Source organism: Anabas testudineus, chromosome 16 (assembly GCF_900324465.2).
Source record: "Anabas testudineus chromosome 16, fAnaTes1.2, whole genome shotgun sequence".
NCBI classification, from domain to species: Eukaryota; Metazoa; Chordata; class Actinopteri; order Anabantiformes; family Anabantidae; genus Anabas; species Anabas testudineus.
The window spans coordinates 20303430-20326167 of record NC_046625.1 but is presented as its reverse complement, the minus strand read 5'-3'; the positions used below and the strand labels follow the sequence as shown (position 1 = coordinate 20326167).

Sequence of the window (22738 nt, the reverse complement as noted above, 5' to 3'; positions counted from 1 at the left end):
TCTTGCCACTGCATGTCTCTGACTGCTGCAAGTCAAATTACCCACTGAGAGGTTATTTGAAGGGTCAAGGTGGGTTTGTTATTTGCAATTTTAAGCCCTGGGTATAAAGTCCTGAGCTTCCACTCCTCACTTACAGTGTGATAAAATTATAATTCTATAATCTGTGCAAAAAGAGAGCAGTGCAGAAGAGTGCAAGTGTTCACGTTTAGTCACGTTTGATGTACCTTGACTCAAAAATCCATCAGAACCAAGCAGTTTGAGCTGAGAAAAGGCATGTACAACAACGTCAAAAAACAATGTGTTACATCTAGGAAATGAGACACATGAAATGACATGTAAATTTACTGTCAGAGCTAACGAAGGAAGTCGTTTGTCATCAGACAACACTTGGAACATAGAAAGGGAACAGCTTGTGGCAACACCCTGTGCTGAACTACACAGATAGCCAACAATAAAAGAGGGGGGTAAAACAGCAAGGTGAAATTTCACAATTTCAGTAAAAAAAAAGATGCCACTCAGTGTATATAAAAAGGTATCTTTCTTACAATTATGGAGCCAGGTGTGTCAATAGAGTATAAATCTTCGCTGTGAAATCAGTTCAACTATGAGCTCTTCACAAGCAGAGCTCCATAAATGTGGAACTGACCGAGCAGGAGTTGTTTGAGGTAGGATTCTGTTTTAATCACAAGGAAAAGCCAAGGTTATTTCTTTAGATATGTCACAGAGCTCTCAAAAGGCAGGCAGACCCCCTTTGATTCTATGTGTATTAATACTCTGTTCCTTCTCCAGGGGACTTGACTGGTTCTTTTCACCCCCTGTGTGAGCCAGCTCTGCATAGATGTAATGGCACATAAGTTGGGGTCTGAAGAGTAGTGATGAAGACATACTCTCTATTAAAATAATCTTTATTTAAATAAAATAAAGTTGTGCAAAAATACTTAATCTAATATACTTTAAACCTAAAAGTGAAGTATAATCATTGTTGTATTACCATAAATGTTATTATAGTAAATGTAATTATTATACCTAATATCTGATTATTAAGTAGCCTTTTAATGTTAAAGGGTCGAGTTGAGCTACATTATCTGTAGCTAGGTACAGTCAGCCATAACAATGCATTTATTGATTATCTGAACCCAAACCTGCAAAGTAAATCATTTAAGCTGTCTATTAAATGTACTGGAGTGATCAGTCCAATATTTCCCTCTGTAACACAGTGGAGTTAAAATTTGAAGTAGTTTAATTGGCAGCAAGTAAAATGATGTACCTAAGTTTAATAATTGAGTAAACACTGGCATATGATATGCTCACAGTTTGGCAGTTTGGTTAGATTTTACAATCATCATTTGCTCCTGTACGCGATACCACCAGAATTTTACAAACCACATCAGCGGGGAGGCAGACAAATCCAGAGCCCTGACACCATTAACTAAACAGGTTATGGAGTCAACCATCACCCAATTTAGAGGTTCCCAAGCCTCAAACCAAGATGGGACATCAAGGTGCTCCATGCACTTATCTAGGGAGTCCCTTTTCTGCAAGGGTAAGGCAAATGGCTGAGTCTTTGGTGGCACTCAACTTCTTGACCTTTGCGCCTTTAAGCGGCTTTGCTACTTCACCGCACTCTGATCAAAGTTAATAAGTGCTTCATATGTTAATGAAAATTGGTACTCCTCTTTGTGTTCCTACAGCTTTTTAATACCTATTATAGACTGAAACTTTTAATGGAGGTTTTAGGTCCCCCTGACAAGCCCATTTCAGAGAGTGACTACACAGATACAAGGCTAAGCTAAGACCAGAGAGTCACTGCTCAGTGGAGGAACCTTACACGGGAGACCTTATTCTCCGGGAAGCAGCAGAAGATAAAGGCCATGGGATGAGTGGCTGCTTTAAAACCCGCGTTCAAGTCCGCACCGGGCTAATTACAGCACGCCATCACATTTGAGAGGGTTTAGTTAATCAAGGGGGCTCTCTTTTTCCTCCTATAGTCGAGGAATAACACACTTAAACCATTTAATGCCGCTAGGATTGCGTCCTGTTTAATTCACAGTAGTTCCACATAAGTGAGGTAAATTTAAGCCACTCTGACATTAGTTTTAAATAGATCTAATTGAAGAAGGGATCATAGGGAAAAGGCTACACCTGATGATTGCATACAACTTGCCACGAAGAAAAAAGAAATTTGGATAGTACATCATTTGGTTCTTAGAATGCAAAAGGGAGAATTAGCTACTGTAAGCTCTGATAGCAAAGTAATAGGAACCAGATTAACTGAAAAGCAGTATTTGACATTTTGGATCGCTATTTAGTGTTGACTTTATTCATAAACATGGGGAAAGAAGATTTGAGGCCCAGTTCGTCTCGTGGTTTTATCCAAAACAATGGAAATATCTAAGTGCTCTAACAAGGTTCTTTGAAGATTGTACAAGAAGTTGTACTTTTATTTCCAGCTATTACCACAAATGTGTACTGCAACATCTATTTCATAGCTACTGGGTTATTACAAGACCATACATTGTGCTTTGAAGTTTGGGTAAGGACACACTATGAAGGAGACAAAGGGTGAAGCAAACGAGGCGTTGCTGGTAATTGCAATTTCGGAACAATTGCGCCGTTCAACTTTTCCCAGAGAACAAAAGAAAAGCATTATTGATACGATTAGTGGGGCATAGCCTACCTGAAACATGAAAGATTTCTTTTTCTTCAGTAATGTAATCCCACGAGGCACATCAGTTTAGAAGTGTGAAGAAATAATTCTAAACAATTTTCTCTTTGAAAGACGAAAGAAGAGGCAGACATTCGAAGCACTGGTTCTTCATTAAAAAGTCAAATTTATGGCATCCATGCGCCAGTAAGAGCAGGGACACCTGGGGTAGTGAATGCCACGCCACCGGAGGGTATGAAGAGGGAGGGGGGGCGTTGGGACGAATGGGGGGAGTTAGGGGGAGGGAGGCGGGGCAAGTCTGTCATCTTCACACTGTAACCTGGAGCAGACCACAAATTAGCTCCTGTGATGGCAAGGTGTGACCGAAATGAAACAAACATACAAAGAAGCAATCTAATTGAATTGGAGTTCAAAGAGGACTCGGGTGCATTTGGCGACGCTGAGGCGCTTTATAGTGCTGGACCTCCAAGCTGTAGCAGGTGCTGCTGAGCATCCACAGATCTTTAGCGTCGGCTCAAAGGGAAGTGCTACGCTCTCCAGTGCATTGGTGCACCATAGCACACCTTCACAGCACTATCACAGAGGGAGAGCCAGTGTTGCCAATGCCATCTCTCTCTATCTGTCTCTCTCCCTCTTTCAGATCAAACCACTGCTCCCATCACTGCGGATTGCTAGGATCAAATATCAAAATGGATAGTTCCAACTCGAGGCAGTGATGTGGGAGAAATTCTCGCACGGATACAAGTTCTGCCAGGTTTCATTTGAACACGCTGAGGAATTTTATTAGACACCATTGGCAGGAGTTTAACTTATTTGTGATGCTTGGCACAAAGATACGTTAACATATTGTCTTTTTAATATTAGGTATTAAAAAGAGCACAGTACACCGCTTGTGGAAAACACTGCTTGTGGAGTTTGAGCGTGGAATAATTAAATGATGCTCGCCTTTGTTGCAGAAGTACTCCATGTCTTCGCAGCTCATGTTCTCGGCCTCAAACTCTGCGGTGAAGTTCTCCTCCACAGAGAACTCGTCTTTGGCCAAGAGCTCGTTCTCCTCGGAGATGCACTCCTCCTCCTCTTCCTCCAGGCCATCCTCCAGAGGACCTGAGAGAATACACACACATATACATACACAGACAGACACAAACAGAGGGGAGATGTTCAGCTCTTTCATCACATCCTTTAGGCTTTCATGAAAAAAATAAAATAAAAATAAGAAAATCTGCCTAACATTGTCTCCTTTATTGCGATACTGCAACTTTAGAGGCGCAGCACAGTGCTGTAATATATTGTCTATACGCTCAATGTGCAGACAAACATAAAACCACGTCAATAAAGACGATTGTTTTATCATAGTATTTCAGGTATTTCCATTATAGCTACTGAAAAAGCCCTTTGAGGCTGTGTTCTATCTGGAAAACAAGCTGACATGCAGCCAAGGTGAGCGTTGATGTTAATCCCGCTACCTGCAAAACAAAACCTCACACAAACGGAGGGAGGGAGGAAAAAAAGTTCCTTTCCAGACTTTTCATCCATCAGCATGGGAGGGGGAAAGAAAATACTTTTATTAATTTGTTAGCCTTATCACAGGGTACAATGTTGATTTTCCATTTACATTCCATGCCTCCGGGTAATACACCAGTGCAATCTTAAAGGAGACACTTTTCCGTGTGATTAATTTTTCCCCCCTCTGTGCAATATTATTTCTTTAAATCTAAATGATTTCGGAGTTTTGCTTGTAGCTGTACATCTCTTTTTGGTATTTGAATATTACTATTTTGCTTCAATCAAGGGCATTGACGGAATTACTGTGCTGCTACCTGAATTGTATTAGTCCTGAAAAACATCTCACCCGGCATTTGAATGTTATTAAGATAATGTGCATCTTGCACACAACTACTTCCCACCAAAATATGTCCCCCGATGTCTACACAGGAATTACCACAGCGAAGAAGGTGATAGAACACTCCAAGTTTAAGGTTAGTTTATATTTGAAATTATACATTCAAGCTAAAATAAAAAAGATCTCCAGTTATATTTAAAAGTGCTGCCATCACCGCCTGCAAGATGTGGATGCTGTCTCCATTTCTTCGTGTCACACATGAGCTACGGCATGTTGCAGCCTTTTGTGCATCATCCTGAGGCTCAAACAGAGTACACTGATATCCTCTCGACACCTTTCAGTGTGTTTGTTCTATTGTAGTGGGGAGTGAGCCCCTCAGCTTTAATAAAGCAATAATTTCAGTTCAGAAAAGTGGGGCTGGTGCGCCTCTCCTGTTTCTCTTTCTTCCCGCACCAAGCCTCATAAAAGACCCCCCTGATGTCCACAAACTGCTTGCTTCTTTTCATTAGTCTTATAAATTACTCCTTTGTAGAACCCTACATCTGCAGGAGCCCCGAACATGAAAAGAATTAGCACACAGATCTCTAATAGACGCTGTGGAGGCAGAGTGCCTCTTTTAAATTAGGATACAGTTTTATGATCTTATCCGATGCCTTGTGTTGATTCGCTAAGGAGTGAAGTGAGGCGTGAAGTGACTCGATGAGGGTACCATTGCTTAAGATGATACGGAGAGATAAATATCGCTGTATCAAGGGGAGATTGTATGACTGGCGTTAAGAGCTCCTGCCAAGGCAATTGAAGACAGTGTGAAAGAAAGTGGTAAATACATTTCTATGCACACACTCTGTACATTTTCCATTACACAGCTGAATAAGAACTATGTGTACAAGTAAACGAAATACAGCAGCACCATTGCACCGCAGAAAATAGACCTACAGTGTGAGATAATAAGGGCGAAGAGAGATTAAAGATAAACTTCATGGTCAACAAGACACAAAGATTAGGTAGATAAGATGAGATAGAATTGAGGTTTAATAGACTCAGAATAAGGGCATCTCACTTCCCCACTCTAGCAGATAGTAACTAAATGGAGCATTTTCAAACTGATCGAGATACTGGAGGCTTTACTGAATATGGAAAAATGAAATACTCCACCCAGTCGGAGACATTAAAGGGGGTCTGATGGCTACTTCTTGGGGACTGCGCAGATTACTAAAGTTTGTTCGCATTCTCACATGTTTAGTTTATTATACAGTATTCATTGCATAGAGAGACCTGAAATTATTTCAGAGACAGCAATGATAAGAATAATGACTTTCTAAACGACTAGCACCACACTCCTAACTCATTTTCTGATAGTGGCGTTCCTGCTATATTTAGTTGTGTACTGTTTAAAATCCTGTCACATTCACTGTGTGACCTGCGCTTGTTGGTGCATTTCTATAGGGTCTGCTGACGAATTGGGCCAGAGGAATGTCTGCTGCTTCACCCTCTTATCACGCCTCCGCCGGAGTTCAGATGGCCAATGACACTGCGGCGAGAGCGTCTGCAGTTAACTTCGCCACAGAGTACAACACAGGATGTTGCGCTCGTTACAACAGACCCACAAATCTGTGGAACCAAAGAGTTTCACATGGGAGGTGATCATAGAGTGACATCATGTCGTATCACAGCATAAACATGGTTTTGGAAAGGTTTTTGGAAATCTTTTGGATATCTATGTCATGACTTTAATTTCTTCAACATACAGCATCTGTCTTGGTGTTTCTATGTGATCTGAGAGGAGTGCTCTGCTCCAAGTTGGTGTCTCGAAAAACTCATACTTACTCTGAAACATATCAGTGCTGCTTGATTTTAAGATTAATTATTCAGTTTTGAAAACTGATTGAATACTTGATTTATTAAGCAATAATACAGATAAATCCAAACTTGCTTATCTTTTAAAAGTAACAGTCTTATCAGCTACATCTAAAAAGTATAACATTAAAAAGAAAAGAGAACCTGGATTTTCTGTAACTTTTCATTTTCTCTTGTGAAATCTTCGATACTTTTACATATTACTGCCTCTAATTTCCCTGATGTTTCACCTTGAGGAGAAACATTGGGGAAATATTTTCTTAGGCCACAATATGTGATGTTCATTTCTAAGGGGTACCACTTGACTAGACCATTAATCACCTAATCATGAAAAATAATAATTTCCTATAATTGTGATGTCTGTTCTGCTCTGACAGTCAAGTACTAATTCCTGATCTCTCCTCTATAGAGCAAGGTTTGGTTTTCCAAAAAGCAGCCATAGCCCATGCTCATTTTTATAAGGATGTTTTAGGAAGCTGTGCGACCTGTGTCTGAGCTTCCTCTCAGTCAGGCTCAGTGTGCAGGTATCCCTGCACCCCACAGCCTTGTCATTTACACCTTCCACCCTGAACTGTATCGTCCACATTCATCAGACTCTTCCTCTGCCGACTAGAGAGAGAAATCGCAGCCCTGTTCAAACAGTCTTGCAGCAGGAGCAGCAGGCAGGAGTAGCCAATACTAATAGAGACATTGGTAGCTGAATGCAGGCTTGATCACAGTCACTCTTTTGTTCATGGCATGGCCTCTGTCTGATAGGGATCGGCCATGCGGAGTGGAGCTCCGGAGAGGGATATGGTAATGCCCCCACTGAGTCTATAAAATGGGGTGATACTCTGAGACCATATGATGGACAGAGGATTAATGAGTCACAGAGGAAGGGGAGCAGGGAAGAGGAGAGTACAGACAGAGGTGGTGGAATGAGCATATCTTTCAGAAAAACACTCGATGCACGAGTCTGCCTCAGTGGACTAACATGGAAAATGAAAAGAAAAAACACACACACACAGTTGTGCCGACCTCGTGCCTCCGAAACAAACACTTCGGAAAAAAAGCAGCGCTCTAAACAAATGTGTGTATATGCAAAACTGCATGTATGAGTGGCTGCTAATTTCATGGCATGCTTTTTCCAGCCGTCCGCAATGTGGGGAGCTTGTGGCCGCGCTGTGATAGTGATACCTCACATTATCAGCAGGTTCCACAGTGTGATGTGTGGATCACAAACCCAGCCTTCTCTATAGCTCCCTAATTAGAGGTGAGGTAATTGAATCTGACAGAACAAAGAGGCAGATCTCTATAAGCATGGAAATCATTTTTGCTCCCACCTATACAGGTTTTCATCCAAAAGGTCCATTGAAAATGTGTCCAAGCTGGCCTGGGGATAAAACGTAGCACCTGAGACTAAACATGAATGCATAATGCGGCCCTAAAATCCAACAGGGCCACACAGCTCAACCTCTGCCAACTCTGCTTTCTGTGTCTGGTCCTTTGTGCCAACAGTGATACCGGGCCTTCCTCACTTCCAGGTGAACACACTCATACTCCACAGGACTCTTCGAACTTCTGCGGGGGAGGAAATATTGAAATGTAGACTTTGTCTCAAGTTGCGAGTAGCTCTGCACTCTGAGCCAGAGATACACATTCACATGTTTACCCCCACAGCTGGAGGGAAAAAAATGGATAAACGCTCGCTCTCTGACAGCGAAGTGTGAAAATAGAAAAGAAAAAAAAAAAGAAACAATTTCATCTCATCTTGCAGGAAGAGCCGAGTAGTGTAAGAGAGAAGAGAGGGAGGAGAAGGTGGAGGGAGGCGAGGAGAGACAGGGGGCTATACACTCTCCTCAGCTCTAATGACCTTTGGGAAGCAGAGGGCTCCCTCAGTCTTGGAGGAGACTTAGTGTATATGTTACAGGGCTCAAGCCTCTAATTTAATCCTTGATCACTGTAATGAAATAGATACCATTTAACTCTTAATAGCGCAATATGCCACAGGAACCCTCAAAGGATTTTTTGTTCATTTCAAACATCTTTTTTCATACGGCATAAATGTTACCAAACAAGTCTTTTTCTGAGTTGTACACTGTGATCAAACTAAATGTGGAGCTAATGGCATTTGTGTATCGTCTGTGAACGGCTGCTTGTGTGCAAGTGTGTGTGTGTGTGTGTGTGCTGGGAGGAGCGTGGAACAGCTTCAGTGGAGACTGATGTGTTCTCAGAGCCGCAGTCTGTGACCAAGAATAAGCAATGGTATTGTTTAACTTGATTTTCCGGTTGCTAAGCAATGTAATTCTCGTGATTAGAAATGGCTGCCTTCCTAAATTCGGGCACTTACAATCAACAGTCAACAAACTGCTTGAAAACTCAGCACCAACGCTCGACTGGAAACTGTGGTTAAAAAAAAAAAAAAAAAACGGAGAAGGGGAGGGATGAATAAATGAATTCACATCCCTGGAAAACACACACACACACACAAATCTGATCTAATGACATCATGCATTTAGATGGAAGTTTACATTACTGTATGTTTATGCTTCGTGCAGTAAGATGGAGACACACCCGCTGACTTGAGGTGGGGTGGGGTGTACATCACTGTGGCTATCACTCTGTGCAGAGCTGCTGAAAAGTGTTACCCACGTGCACAATAATGCTATTTGTTCACATTTTCAAATAGTGTTAACACAATTCTGTAGAGTATATTACTCCAATCAGACGCGACGTTGGATCCCGGCGTGTTTGCAGAGTTGCTAAGTTCTGTGTTGTTGCGCCCAGTGTTTCTGTCTGGACTGTTGAAGGGGAATAACACGCTCTTACTTCTTTATCCAGTGAATTTGAATTGGAATGGCATGAAAACATGCTGGCATTTGACTATGCCATTAAAATGCTGGAGGCACCTCTGAGCATGCCCGAGGGCTTCAGCAGATGCCAGCCAGTTTCTCTGTGGAGTTAGCTGGGTCCTGCTTCACTCCACCACCTCTACTTGTCTCTCTAGAGTTTACAGTGCACATACACGCACATGTCCAAATGGACACTGGCACAATCTTTGGTCCATAAAAGTCACGAAGCTTGTCCTCCAAGTAATATGGATTTAGCTAATGCCTTCCTTGCAGGGTAACATTTGCTTTGCAGGGGGGCAACAAGCGAATTAAAAATGCTGCTGCGATGGCTCGTCTGCTGTATTTAAGTCCTTCCTGTTACGCACTTGGCTTCTCTGGCTGAATGATTTATTGGTGTCACTCCGTTACTTATAAGGAAATAAAAGTTAACCATGTATCTGTACACCGGATGTGACAACTGAAACAAAGCAAGTAAAATATGTGTGGTCTTAATTACTGATTTATAAGCGAGTTTTCCACTAGAACGTTCACTTTTAATGAAGCCATTGAGTGAGGCTCCTCCAGGGAGCTATCATAGTTAAGTGGGGGCATCCATCTTCAGCCACTGGCTCATCCACAGACAAGTGGAGGCTCCGTCTACAGCACGCTCACCTCATATTGGCTCACTTTATCTCCACTAAGTAAAGTCTGCTGGAAGGTGCTAACAGTAGTAAGAAAAGAGTTTTCTCCAGCAGCGCTGATGAGGCTGAGGGAGTTTTCATCCTGTAGAGCCAGCAGACACTTCACTGTGTCTTCAGAGCTTCGTTAGACACTGCTGTTTAACCTGAAAACCATCATACTGTCTTGATCTCATTTAGTGGAGCGTGTGTGTGTGTGTGTGAGGGGGGTGTTGTAAATGTTAAAACTGCCTCTGCAACAATTAGCTTATAGTCAAGTGTAGTTTCAAAGAATTTAATAGGGAGGGTTCAGAAAAAGAAAAATGATTAGTGTATCAAATAATGTAGATAAAACAATATTTTCCCATCAAGGAATTTCTATGAAATGGATATATCTAAGATGCCAATTTCATTCCAGTATTATGAAGGATGGGGGGGTTCCTTTTGCAACAAATTCTTCATTAATTCAATTCTAATTTGCCTCTGGTTCCTATTTCTACTATTGATAGTTCCACTTCTTAATACCTCGGATAACGGGTGGGGGGGGGGGGGGTTAGAAAATCATTGCAATAACTCGGTGGAGACTGTGAGCATCAGATAGGATCTAAATATTACCAATGCCAAAAGAAGTGTGAAGTCTGATGAACATTTCAAAAGAACAATTCTTTATGGATCAGCTAAATCTTTTCCACTTTTTAATTAAAAGTAAAGAAAATAGAAGTTAATTATCCTGTAAAGATTAGCTGGTGGGCATCTTTCTGTAAATTAGTTCTAATTAAAAGGAAATTGTCAAATGACATTCAAAGCACTGTCCTTTAAAACACAGACTGAGATGGGCTTTTTTCCTCCGCCCTCCACCCCCCCACACACATCCCCCACACCCCAAGCCTGCCTCCTAATTCTTGATCTGGCCATGTGAAGCTTCTTGCTGGAAGATTAGGATGCTGCCAGTGCTTCAGACAGTGCACACGCGCACACGCACGCACGTACAACGTGCTCCCCGGATAGCAGGCCTCTAGCACACTGTGAAATACTGCTGCATCAATGGGGAGCTAGCGGCTGCTGGAGATAAATACTTCTTATTGATAAATTATTGCACTGATTAGTTTCTAGGAATTGGCCTAAAAGTTTTATATCAGGCTTGATATTTGTTTCTTTATTGACATTTACTGCTATAAGAACAATTCTCTTAAAACTGTGGAATAAAATAGCTAGTTTTAAGATAGAAAAAGTAAAATCATTAAAACACACAGTATAGTCTCCAGCTAATGATGATTTCTATTATTGACTGATCAGTTATTTTAACCAGAAAATATTGAAAATTACTTATTAACCAACAGTCATAGTACTTCCAGTCTTTTTTTTTTTTGCTTACTAACTACTTGTTACAGCCATTTTTGCTCTGTTTCCGCTCCACTGAAACAAAAGAACACAGACATATAACCACACACAGTGCTCAAACCAGATCTATACTTTCCTCACTTCACAAATAAATGATGAATCAGAACGTCTTCTTAAGTGGGTACTGTAGCTTTCATCTGATTTCATGTGGATTTCATCATTCATTGTCTGGGACACGGCTGTTGCTCCCATCCGCTCGCGCTGTATCAAACCAGATTCCTGCAGTACAGTCCGAAAAAGAGGAGAAAGGAAAACAGTGCTGAAGCCCCTCCATCTGCTCCGGCTAATGATGATGCTCTCCGTGGCCTGGAGCAGAACTGTGTGAGGGAGATTTACACCCATAATACCCCTGGGGCTCTGGGAAGCTGCACCACACTCCAAAACACCGTCACTCCATCACTTTCTATATGATAGCTGGCAGAGCAGGTAACAATGGAGCAGCAACAATGTCTTTTTGTATTACTGACAAGTGCCTTATTTGGTTGACATAACCTGCCTCGGTGTCTGAGGAGTGACACTGAACACATGGGAAAATGGATGACAGCTACACCATTGAGACATTGTGCAGTTGCAACAATCATACCAGGCTATGTTTAAAAAAAAAATTTAAAAAAACCCAGCAGTGTGTGTGATATGAGGCAGGTGAGAACAGCAGTGACTGAGGGAGAGGTGGCTGTCTTCACAATACACTAATTGGAATGATGGCAGGAGGGGAAATCAGGCATTACAGTGAGCTAAAGTGAACAGAGCTGCCTTTCTCCATTTCCTCTTTTATCGAGGTTTATAAGTTGTAATTGCCCTTCATTTAAGGATCTCCAGACCCACTATGAAGCTCTGTGTGGGACAAGCCCTGACATCTAGCTCCTAAAACAAGCAAGTTAAATAGCGAGAGGCAGAAGAAAAGACATGCATGTATGTGTCTGAGAGTGAGAGAGAGACTCGTGTAGAGAGCTCCACTCCTCAGGGATTGAGTGTTCACACACAGTAAATGGAAGTGGCACAGCTCTGACCTTTGAGCCGCAGCATACGAGCAAAGTGAAGGCGCTGTCAAAATATTGCTTCAGAAATGACAATCCACCTCGCCAGTCCCAAGCCTTGACATGGCAGGCAAGTGGAGTGCCGTAACCTGCTGATCCCGACATTACAAATGAGGGGATTATCATGACAACAAACTGCAGCTCGACACACTGCATACCCTAAAGATATTCTGGCACTGGCCCTTATTATCAGCAATGTCCCACACAGATAGCCGGCGATGACACTCGGAGCAGGCACCCAAAATCGAAAGGAATAGGTGTCGTTGTGTATCGGAAAGCCAGACGAAATTTCAAATCAGGCTTTGTGAAATAACTTCTTCCTATCCGCCTCCTATTCCTGTTCTGATATTGCACTTGCATAGTTTCTGAACTCGGGATTTGGCAGCTTCCCTGCGTCTTCATTTACACCCATGTAATACTCGAGTACACAGAGAATAAGTCAATCGTAAAGAATACCAAAATATCACAAGCAAATTACTAGTGCTCTGAGAGGAAGCTTGGGTGGAACAAAGACAGGCAGCCATAATTATATCTTGGCGTGTATAGCATGTCAGTGGGCCACCTTCGTTCTGGAGGGCATTCCCCTGGGCCCCTCAGGCATCAAAATGATGTCCAAATTATTTTGTGCTCCCTTGCAGGATGGCACGATTATCATATTTACCGGTGGTGCATTATGACAACATTGATGTTTACACCTGTCTCTCGGAGAAGGCAAGGTTTACACTCTGTAATTTAGCAAATGTACAGTATGCATATGAGCTTGTTGGCAGGGATTTAAATTAGGTCAGAAATGGAATACATCAATAGCAACCCATATGTGCATCTTTCTTTTTCTTTTTTCTCCCTCCCCTCCCCAGCCTTCTTTTGCTCAGAAGCTTGGCGATGAAGCAGCTTGACGACTGCAGAAGTGTGATATGTGCAAATCACATTTGCAGATGAGCTTGAAACTCCCTTTTAATATTCAGATATCAGACATCCCGCACTGAGAAGCCCGCTAAGACGCGATTCGGGGGAGAAAAGCAAGATCCGCGTCATTAAGGGAATCGTTAGAGGCTCGGTTTACATTTTACATATTTCACAAAAAATGTACAACCAAGTAAAAACATCGCCACTTATCTGCGATAACAATGCTAATTTTTTTTTTTTTTTGTCAAAGAGCGCATGAAGAGATTCTGTCAAAATCCAAAGTCGCTCAGGTTTTTATTTCTTCAGCTTATTGGTGCTTTGATTTCTTTCTTATTTTTTTCCCCCTGTGAAGTCAAACAGGCTTGGGGAGTCAAAGACTGTGAAAGGTATATTTGCCACGAGGCACGGGAACACGTGTCCCCGCAGCCTGCCAATAGCTCATCAAACACACAGGCCTGTGGATGGACGCAAGCCCGGCTGGCGTTTAGGACGTCTAAACAGCATCCACTCTGCCACACAACCCATCCCTCACTCCTGTTTAGTAGCTTTAGTCAGTGCCATAAAGAACAACCCTTATTTCCAGATCATTTGCGACACATACATTCATTGCGATTACAACACGCCACCACAAGGCAGAACCCCCCCCCCCCCCTTATACCTGCTCGTTTGTGGTGTACAGTAGCGTCTTAACAATAATTTTAAGGCTTTACAGCCCCAACTTTTTTCACTGGATGACAGAACATAGCCTCTGCAATTTCCCCCTACCTCTCTTAGCCCTGCGCCAAATTTGTCTCTGTGCCATTTTAATTACAGCCAAGGCAATCTTTATGGTGGTATTCTGCAAGAACACCAATCTGCAAAAAAGGTGATAAGTAGGACCGCCACCAAGCTTTGGTATCAGTAATAAACAGACACTTAATTGAATAATTTGACCTAAGAGGCTGATCCTGGGAAATAGCATGTTGGAAAAATTATTTGGAATATTGAAGACAGTTCAGCGTTTTGCATGACGCCTGCAGAAGGAGAGCACCCAGTGGATTTGGCTGGTTGCCCACCAACTCGCCAATGTGGGCCATGGTGAGTCTTTATGGAACAGATAAGTGAGCCTTTGGTATCCTGGAAGCACTCAGATGTGTGTGTGTGTGTGTCTGTATGTATGACATACAGACACACACACACACACACACACACACACACCTCCTCCTCCAAAACATCCTCCAGTGTTTTGGAGGAGGAGAGGGTGACACACGTATGCATGAGCCTCCGTGCAGGCGTGTGGATGCATGTGTCCGATATGTAAGAGGGCATGGGTGGGTTGGGGGAAGGCGAGTGTGAAGTGTGTCCACTCAAGGTCCATCTCCACCTAGCAGCCACATGGGCACATCCCCCCCACCAAAACCCTCACACTCACACACACACACAAACATAAGACTCACACAGCAGCTTTCTGCAGAATCTCAGAGACAATGACTCGCAGCCCCTTCCTGTTTAAGGATAGCTGTCAGAGGATGATGGCTCTGATTCAACACTGCAGCAGGTTTGCACAGAGCTCTCTGATAAAACAGAAAAAAGCAAAAGTCTCTCTCTCTCTCTCTCTCTCTCTCTCTCCCTCTCCGTCTCTCCCTCCACAGTTCAACACTGATTTGACTGCTAGCATAATTTTGCAGAGGAGACTATTTGCAGATGCAGCAGAGTTATCAATCCGAACAGACACACAATCCGGGTCCAATGTCACTTCTCCTCATTATGTTAATGGTTAATACATGCAAATGAAAACATTCCGGCAATTTGATTTCTTTGAAGATAGTTTGCATATTGTCTTAGCCATAATGATGGTACACTTTCTCCCCAGCTTCGATTTATGCAAGGCTAGTTGGTTCATTTTTATCAGCTCTGAGTTCATTTCTAGGGCTACTGGAATGTGTTTTCCCCTTCCCCTCACTATTTAACTAATTAGGATTCAGGTACCATAAGCAGATTTTTCACGCTATTGGTGTTTTTCTTAATTAAGAAACAAATGAATTCTCCCCAGCAAAATAGATGGAACAACGGGATAGGGTGCCAGGGGCCAGATGCGGCGCTTCTTAATTAGAAGTCACTCCATTGTCTGAGGTTTTTTAATGAAGCTCCAATCTAAATGGATATCAAAAAAGCTTCTAGTGAAGAAAAAAAAACACACACACACACCGGCCATTTAAAATAATAAGGAAATAAAGATAATGAAAGACAAAAGATATGTACTGGCAGCCCCGGCTCACACCTCCAGTTCAGTGCATGCAGTGCTCTCGTCACCTCTGGCTGAGCCCTATTAAAACTGCTTGATCCCTCGCGTGCCCCTGCCCGCCTGCAGCTATGTCTAATGTTCTGCCAAGCCCACAGTGAAACTCTCTTTTCAACTTCTCATCAAAGGTGAAAGTTTATCAACTAACTATTTTTGAAAACTGTTGCAGCTGTCATCTTCCTGTCTTGGCTTGAAAACCTGTGGAATCCCTTCTCATCACATCTGTGTGGTTTTGTACAGGGACGGCCGGTGCTAAATTTTCTACTAAGTTGCTACTAAGTCACCTGTCCACGCTACTGTAGTTATAATTGGTGGTGTGCAGTTAGAACGAGAACCTGGGATGTATAAAAAAAAAAGGTGCTGAACAAAAGAAAAGTTTTGGTTTTGAAGTAAATTTACAGGGTTTTTTTTTTTTTTTTTAAGGAAAGCCCAATCATCTCAGACAGCCTCTGTGATGCTGCAGTGCAGTTGACTGAAGGCGATAACATCAGGGCTGTTTTTTGACTGAAATAAAAACCCGTAGCATGCCCATATGTGCTGCCAACCCCATCAGTTCTTCTTCAGACGGCATGGCTTAGGAGCTCCCGGAGGATGGGCCAGTGCCCACTGATACGGGCCCAGCAACCGTCTTGTCCAGGCCAAGTATCCCTGCGCCCAGGGGCTGTGCCATCAATGCCATGACTTGTGCCAGACTGGATCCCACCCAGCAATCCATTTCAAAGGCTTTTTTTATGGATCAGGTATGCAGTGTGATTTTCCTTTCCCTTTGTAATGCGCCGTGTCAAAGGCGAACTAGGCTGACTTTAAAGTCATATACTAGTTTTTTCCACCTTTCATTTGGGATGGAGACGCAATTGATTTCTGACTTTCCAAATGTCAAGTTGAAAGAGATTCTAAAAAAAAAAAAAAAAAAGCAATGCACTAAAACTCAGTCAGCGATATGGGCGTGTTGATTTGGTTGGTATTTAGTGTTTGGTGCTTTTATTTTTAAGTTTTTAATCAATAGTGAGCGAATACTCAAGTATCTACAGTTTACAAGCTAAACAATTCCCAGGGGAATATTACTTTTATGGAGCGATACTGAACAACACATTCAGAAACTGCTCACCACAATATTTGTATTCTAAATAAGCCACAAACCATTCAGAAACCATCACTCCATCACATACTTGAGTGAAATACAATTTACTGATTAATTTCTCAGAGTTCATGGAGTGAAAAACTGATTTTTTAAGTAACTTTCTTAATAAAAAGTCACATTTTTAAACACCTCCATTTATCCTCAAATTACCATAATCCTCTGGATGTTCACTCGTGTGCTCTCTCTCATTTAGAGCATTACTTGTTTATTTATATCTGTGAATGAGATTAGAGGGGAAGATTACTTAGCGCAGACACATGAATAGCGATCAAAGACTGGAGGATAATGTAAGTCTTTCAGTGATTGCTCAGCTCTTTTCAAATCTACCGGTGGTGTACTAGAACAATACAAGTGGCTGTGCTCCATATAGTGTGACAATAATACAAAATCCTCAGGGAGTTAAGCGCATGTAAACACTCGAGATCAACACACAGTACGCTGGCACCAAGTGTCCTCTAATGCAGCAGAAATTAGCTTTGATCCTGACGAGGGCACGGCAAAGAAGCAGCCGGTTCAGCGCAATGACATCACTTGTCGGACATAAGAGCGGTTTGAGAAAGGTCTGGTTCTGTATCGGCGCACACAGCAGCGTGTTCTACAGCCTGCAGTGTCTCTGGAAAGTCGGCTGGGGAACGCCGACCACGGGTAAACAAGCAACATTATGTCCCTATGATTATTCTAAACACAAATGTGAACACAAATATGACAGCGTCTCATCCAGATGATTTATGAAGAACGTTATGACAGCTGAATTGTCTTTCTCCTTCTTCTTCTTCTTCTACTTCACTGTCTGCCTGTACTGCGCACATTTGGATTAAGCACTGATCCGGCCAATTATCGGTGGCAGGACAGAGAAACCTGTCACTCAGATATGCATGACAAATTAAGAAGGGACGACACAGGAAAAACACCAAACAAATGAATCTTAAAAAACACACACATGAACAAACACACACACACACACGCAATCACAACAACAACAGCAGCAAAGAAAAGAGCCAACAGCATCAGCTTGCAGTTTTGACAAACAAACTTTGCAGGGAGAATTTATTTCTGACTGCAAATGAAGGGATGGCTCTTTGGACCAGTTGGCTAATTATTTATCCTGCTGGCTTTATGGCTCTCATTAATTTTCCCCTCTCTCTTTTTACCTTCCATTCAAAGTCTGAAGTCAACCTGCATCTGGTGCTGATAACGCCTGGGTCTCAGCAGCCTCCCAGCCTCCCCTCTAACCCACCCACACGCACCTCCATGAGAGAAAAGAAGCAGCTTTCATACACACCCACTGGATATTCTTTGCTTCAAATTCACAGACATGTGCTCGCTCAAGTGGGAAAAGCATAAAGTACAGTATTTTGGGAAAAGGGTTGAGCTGCATCTCTTAATTCGTTTTGTTAATGGCGAGCATCTTTTATGTCACAAGGTAAAGGAGGCGCTACAGAGAAACCACTGGAAGTAGAAGACAAACAGAGGCAGCAAAGCACAGAGTACTAGAGGAGAACCTTGTCTGATTCTTGCACATTTCCTCCTCGATCAGATTTTCCTATTAAAATATTGCATTTTTGCTAAGGCATGACATTATTTAACAAAGAGAAGACTGGTGCATTTTAAATGTATGACTTCATTTTGTAAACATAGAAAAAGGGTTTTTAGAAAAAAATGCTTCTATTCCTCAGAAAAGGATGTAAAAAGTGTACCCACAGCCCTAATTTAAGACAAAAGTGAATTAAGAAAGTCCAATGAGGAAAGTCTGATTTGAATTTTGTGAACTGCTCTGGCACTGGCTGCACCTTCCCCTTTATCTTCACCCTCTGCCACTTTTTTTGGGTTGGGGCGTTGACTGATATTGGCCCGTTCTTGATTCTTTGGTGAGATCGCACCCCAGCAGGTCTGAACAGTGGCTATCTGCCACTCCCTAATGGCCCAATCTGGCTTTCCTGCAGCCTCCTCCCTCTCTGTCCAACTTCCCCATCACTGCCCAGCACCACCACCACCACCACCTCCTCCTCCTCCTCCTCCAGCACCATGTGTCCGTCATGTTCACCTCGCGACAAACAATGAACGCCAGACCCTCACATGCGAGGACCTCATCGTCAATCCACTGACGCCCAATATGAGCCATTGCTTCCTGATAGAGACTACACACTGGTCACACTTTCAAAAGCAACAGAGACACACAGTGGGTGAGAATTGCTGAAACGCAAATATTGTGGACTTCTGCTGACTTCAAACAGCAGTCAGATGGAAGAGGCTACCTAGGCAGTAAAGAAGCTGCATTACACACACAACACAAGAGAAAGAGCCTAAAGAACTCTCGGTGATTCCTTTCATGTTTGTCTTTACAGGCAACCCACAGCAGTCATTTCTCTTCTTCTGTGCAAAGAAACAAACATGACACTCTCTGCAGGCTCATGAAATTGAACAGTTCTGTGCATAATGGCCCGTCCTTTTTATTTCTTGTGTTTTAGAATTAGATGTGTTAGCTCGACTGCCGCTTTGGCAAATTCTATATGTTTTTTTTTCCTTAAATGCTTCAAAGATGAATTTGCATTTATTTAAGATACATATTTCACACTAAATCTGTCGCCCTTCATGTGCCAGTCCAGTAAACTTTTTTTTTTTTTTTTTTGAAGTTCTCAGACTGAAATTTCCCTCAAATAGTTCAGAAGGCACACACGCAGGGCAGTGAGTCAGTGGGCACACGCATGCAAAAACAAACACACAAACCTAATGTGAGAGGAAACTTTAAAGCCGGTTAAGGCACGGTTTCGGTCTCCACAACGCTGATGCTCTCCCGTGATGCTCTTTTTGCAGTCTTCTTGGACTATCAATGCTCAGGGGTCACGGGCCTGGCCAGTCAAGATAAAAGAAACCCTGATGAAATGAACCATGTGGGAGCAGAGAGGCCTGCTCTCCACTGATGGAAGAAGCCCAGTCACTCTGAGAGGTGAGACTGTAACACTGTCAGGTTGACCTGAGTGACCCGACTTACTGCTTGAACTCCACAGCACTCTGTTTAGTCAAGAAGGGACACACAGTTTTATAAACATTAAACTTTACACAATTATTTCCATTGTCTATACTTCACTGTATAATTAGATAATTTTGTACATTTCTGGCAATTTCATTCTTATGTTAATGTGACAGAGCTACAGCTCCAGATTATGTCAAGCTTTAAATTTGAAATATTCCTTTTTATTTTCCCACTGTTTTGTATTAGACAGTTAAGATATCACCCAGTTCTGTGATCAATTTCTGAGGTTGTTTGGTTTCTTGGTCACTTTCAGTCAAATCAAATCAAACCACATCCATGTTAAACATCATTTTTCCTGATGTTTGAATTTGTATTGACAGATCCTATCAGCTGCAGACCATATGACTGACCACGCCAGTCTGATAGCTGCTCAAAGGCTTGTACAGTGCTAAGTGACTGGATTGAAATGGCTGATGGACTAATTGATTTGCAGATTAATTCCGTCACAGCATTCACCAGCTACTGTACTTGGCACAAAAGAAACAACCATCTGCATCTTCCCTGTTTCTGGCAGTGACATTTTAAATATTCCAAGTCTGACAAAGTTGGAGACAGAAAGAAATAAGAGGACTTTTCAATATTCCACACCGTTTGATTGAGCTGATGACACAAATCGTTATTCACCACTTCCAGATCAGAGGCATACACCGTGCTGCCATCACTGAGCTGGTCAATATACATCACTTCGCCCCAAAGGATTACACCTCTTATCTGAAATGATATTCAATAAGGTATGACTGCAAAAAAAAATACAGAGTGGAGTGTTCTTGCTTTGGATCTGGCTTATGCTGTGAAAAAAAATAACACTTTATTGGAATTAAGATCCAAGTCAAGATTACCTGAGGAAACAACGTCCTACACTTTATTCTCTGCTGCCTGGGGACTAGACCACAGCGTACTGCTCCCCACAAGCCACAGGAGTGTAATAGGATGCCTTTATGAAATATATAGTGACGCCTCGGCACCTTCCACAGATCATAGCATGGGCTGGGACATTTGGTGAGCCTAGCAGGAATTTCTGTGAGCGGTGAGAGGAAAACTGCTGTGTGTGCCTGGCTGCCTTGCTGAATGCCCCGCAACCCAATAAGCCAGTGAGGCAACACTGACTTAAAACTTTCCCCAGGTCCCTCTGCGGCGCTCCACAACTGTAATATCATCAAGGTGCATGGGATGATACCACTGCTGCCTAATTAGCTGCTGCAACTTCCCTCCCCACTGCTGTGCCATCCATTCAGAGTTTCTAGCAAAGCGACTGTCATTAACCACAGTAGGATGAAGTTAACTCCACTGCTGCTGCCACTATGCTAAACTCAAGAATGTGGTCTGGACCAGTAGCAAGGTGGTTTTTCAACAACAAAGTCATCTCCTAACAGTTTAAACTCGACAGCTGTCATTAGATTATGCCCATATGTGTTGTTTATAAAGCGGGATTCACAGAGGAGTTCTCACCAAAACACTGAAATAGCTCCTAAAATCACACACACACATACACACACACACACACACACACACACACACACAGCTGCCACCCACCCGCCCGCTCGCCTGCCCAAGCCCCAGCCCCGCACTGTAAAGCTTTTCTTTTCTTGTCAGGAATTTGATAAAGTCTTTAGTGAGTGTGGTTAGAGCACTTGGGCTGAGGATCTGATGAGAAGTGTAGGGTCTGTCACACACACACACACACACACACACACAGTAAGTACATTCTAATTAGCTGATGTATGCAGGACCTCATCCACGTTGGAGGGGTATCAAAAAGCAATCAACGCCCCATCCCTGATGAGCTCAGAGAGACACAGAGATCCACATTGTCTATGGAAAGATGATGCGTGGCTGGACCTCGACTCAGCTTTCCAAACCACCATAATGCCATGCAATCACAAGACATTATGCAGAGATCTGAACCCCAAAGCCACAGGATAGGGGAAAAAAAAGAGTAAAGGGAATATTGAGTTCATAATTCAAAAGCCTGATTATGATGGGCGCTCTTGTGAAAAGCTGCTGTGGAGAACCAGAAGTGGGAAAATTGGCCAGCGAGTGCCACAAAGTATGGTTATAAATGCAGAGGGGAAACATGTTTAAAAAACTCCTGATCAAGAGGAATACAGCACAGATAGCAGAGAAATCAGCAGAGTTAAGATGACAACTCGTTGCCATGGAAATGGGAAAAAATTAAGTCAGCAGTGAGTCTATGGGGAGAATTTCTGAAAGTGATTCTTCTCAGTGGAAGGAAATCAAATAGAAATACAATATCAACCACAGCTCCGCTCTGCATTATCAGCATGAAATGGTGAAAAAAAAATATCCTAAACATATGATCTAGGATTTTGTCACCCATTCATAATCTAATTTGACCTCAGGATATACAGCCAATTCGTTTCAGAAAAGACCATAGGTGTTTTCGCTGCAGGCTCCAACGGAGAGAGGCATGTGTGTCACACAAAGACCATCGGTTAGCGACGTACCGAAAGGGACTCTGTATCACCATCTTATCTTCAAAGGACTGGGCAGGGGCTCAGGGGAGCTGTGCCACCGCCTCGCCTCCACACAGACACACACTGAGGGGGGATTTGGACCTGCAAGCAGGAACCAGAGATCTCTCGGCCGGCACCCAGGCCTGGACCCTCCTCCAACTCGCCCGCGGAGAACAGGCAGGGTTCCTGCACACGCGGCACGACATCAGTGAGCTGATCCCCCGCCACCACCACCACCACCACCCTCCTCCTCATCTCTCTCTTTCTCTCTCTCCTCCCCTGCAAACCCCCTCCGCCGACTGCCTGCCCATTTGCTTCCTGGCCTCGGCTTGACAGAGGGGATGGGATCTGAACTCAACTTAGACACAGAGTTTCCACATTTCACAGATGGCTGGGAGAGGCTTTGCATGGAGGTGAGGAAACAGACAGAGAGAAAAGAGGGAGAAAGAGAGAGAGGGAGACTCAACGGCGGCGCAGAAGCAGGGCCGATTTCACACCGCGGTAGAGTGTGCTAAAGCAGGCCGCCGTTAATCCACTCACTGAGGGGAAGGCCTGGAGCTATTCCGCCGCCCGACCGCCATCTCCCTCCACAAAGCCATAAATGGTGCATTA

General features: G+C 43.0%; 1 protein-coding gene across 1 annotated transcript in view; it reads right to left on the bottom strand.

The window, feature by feature from the left end:
- The window catches only part of zfpm2a (zinc finger protein, FOG family member 2a), a 110723-nt gene that overhangs the window by 76331 nt on the left and 11654 nt on the right, over positions 1 to 22738 (bottom strand). The window contains exon 2 of the mRNA XM_026373040.1: positions 3611 to 3769. Within this exon, the coding sequence (XP_026228825.1) occupies positions 3611 to 3769 (159 nt within the window). The remainder of the gene's footprint in view (positions 1 to 3610; positions 3770 to 22738) is intronic.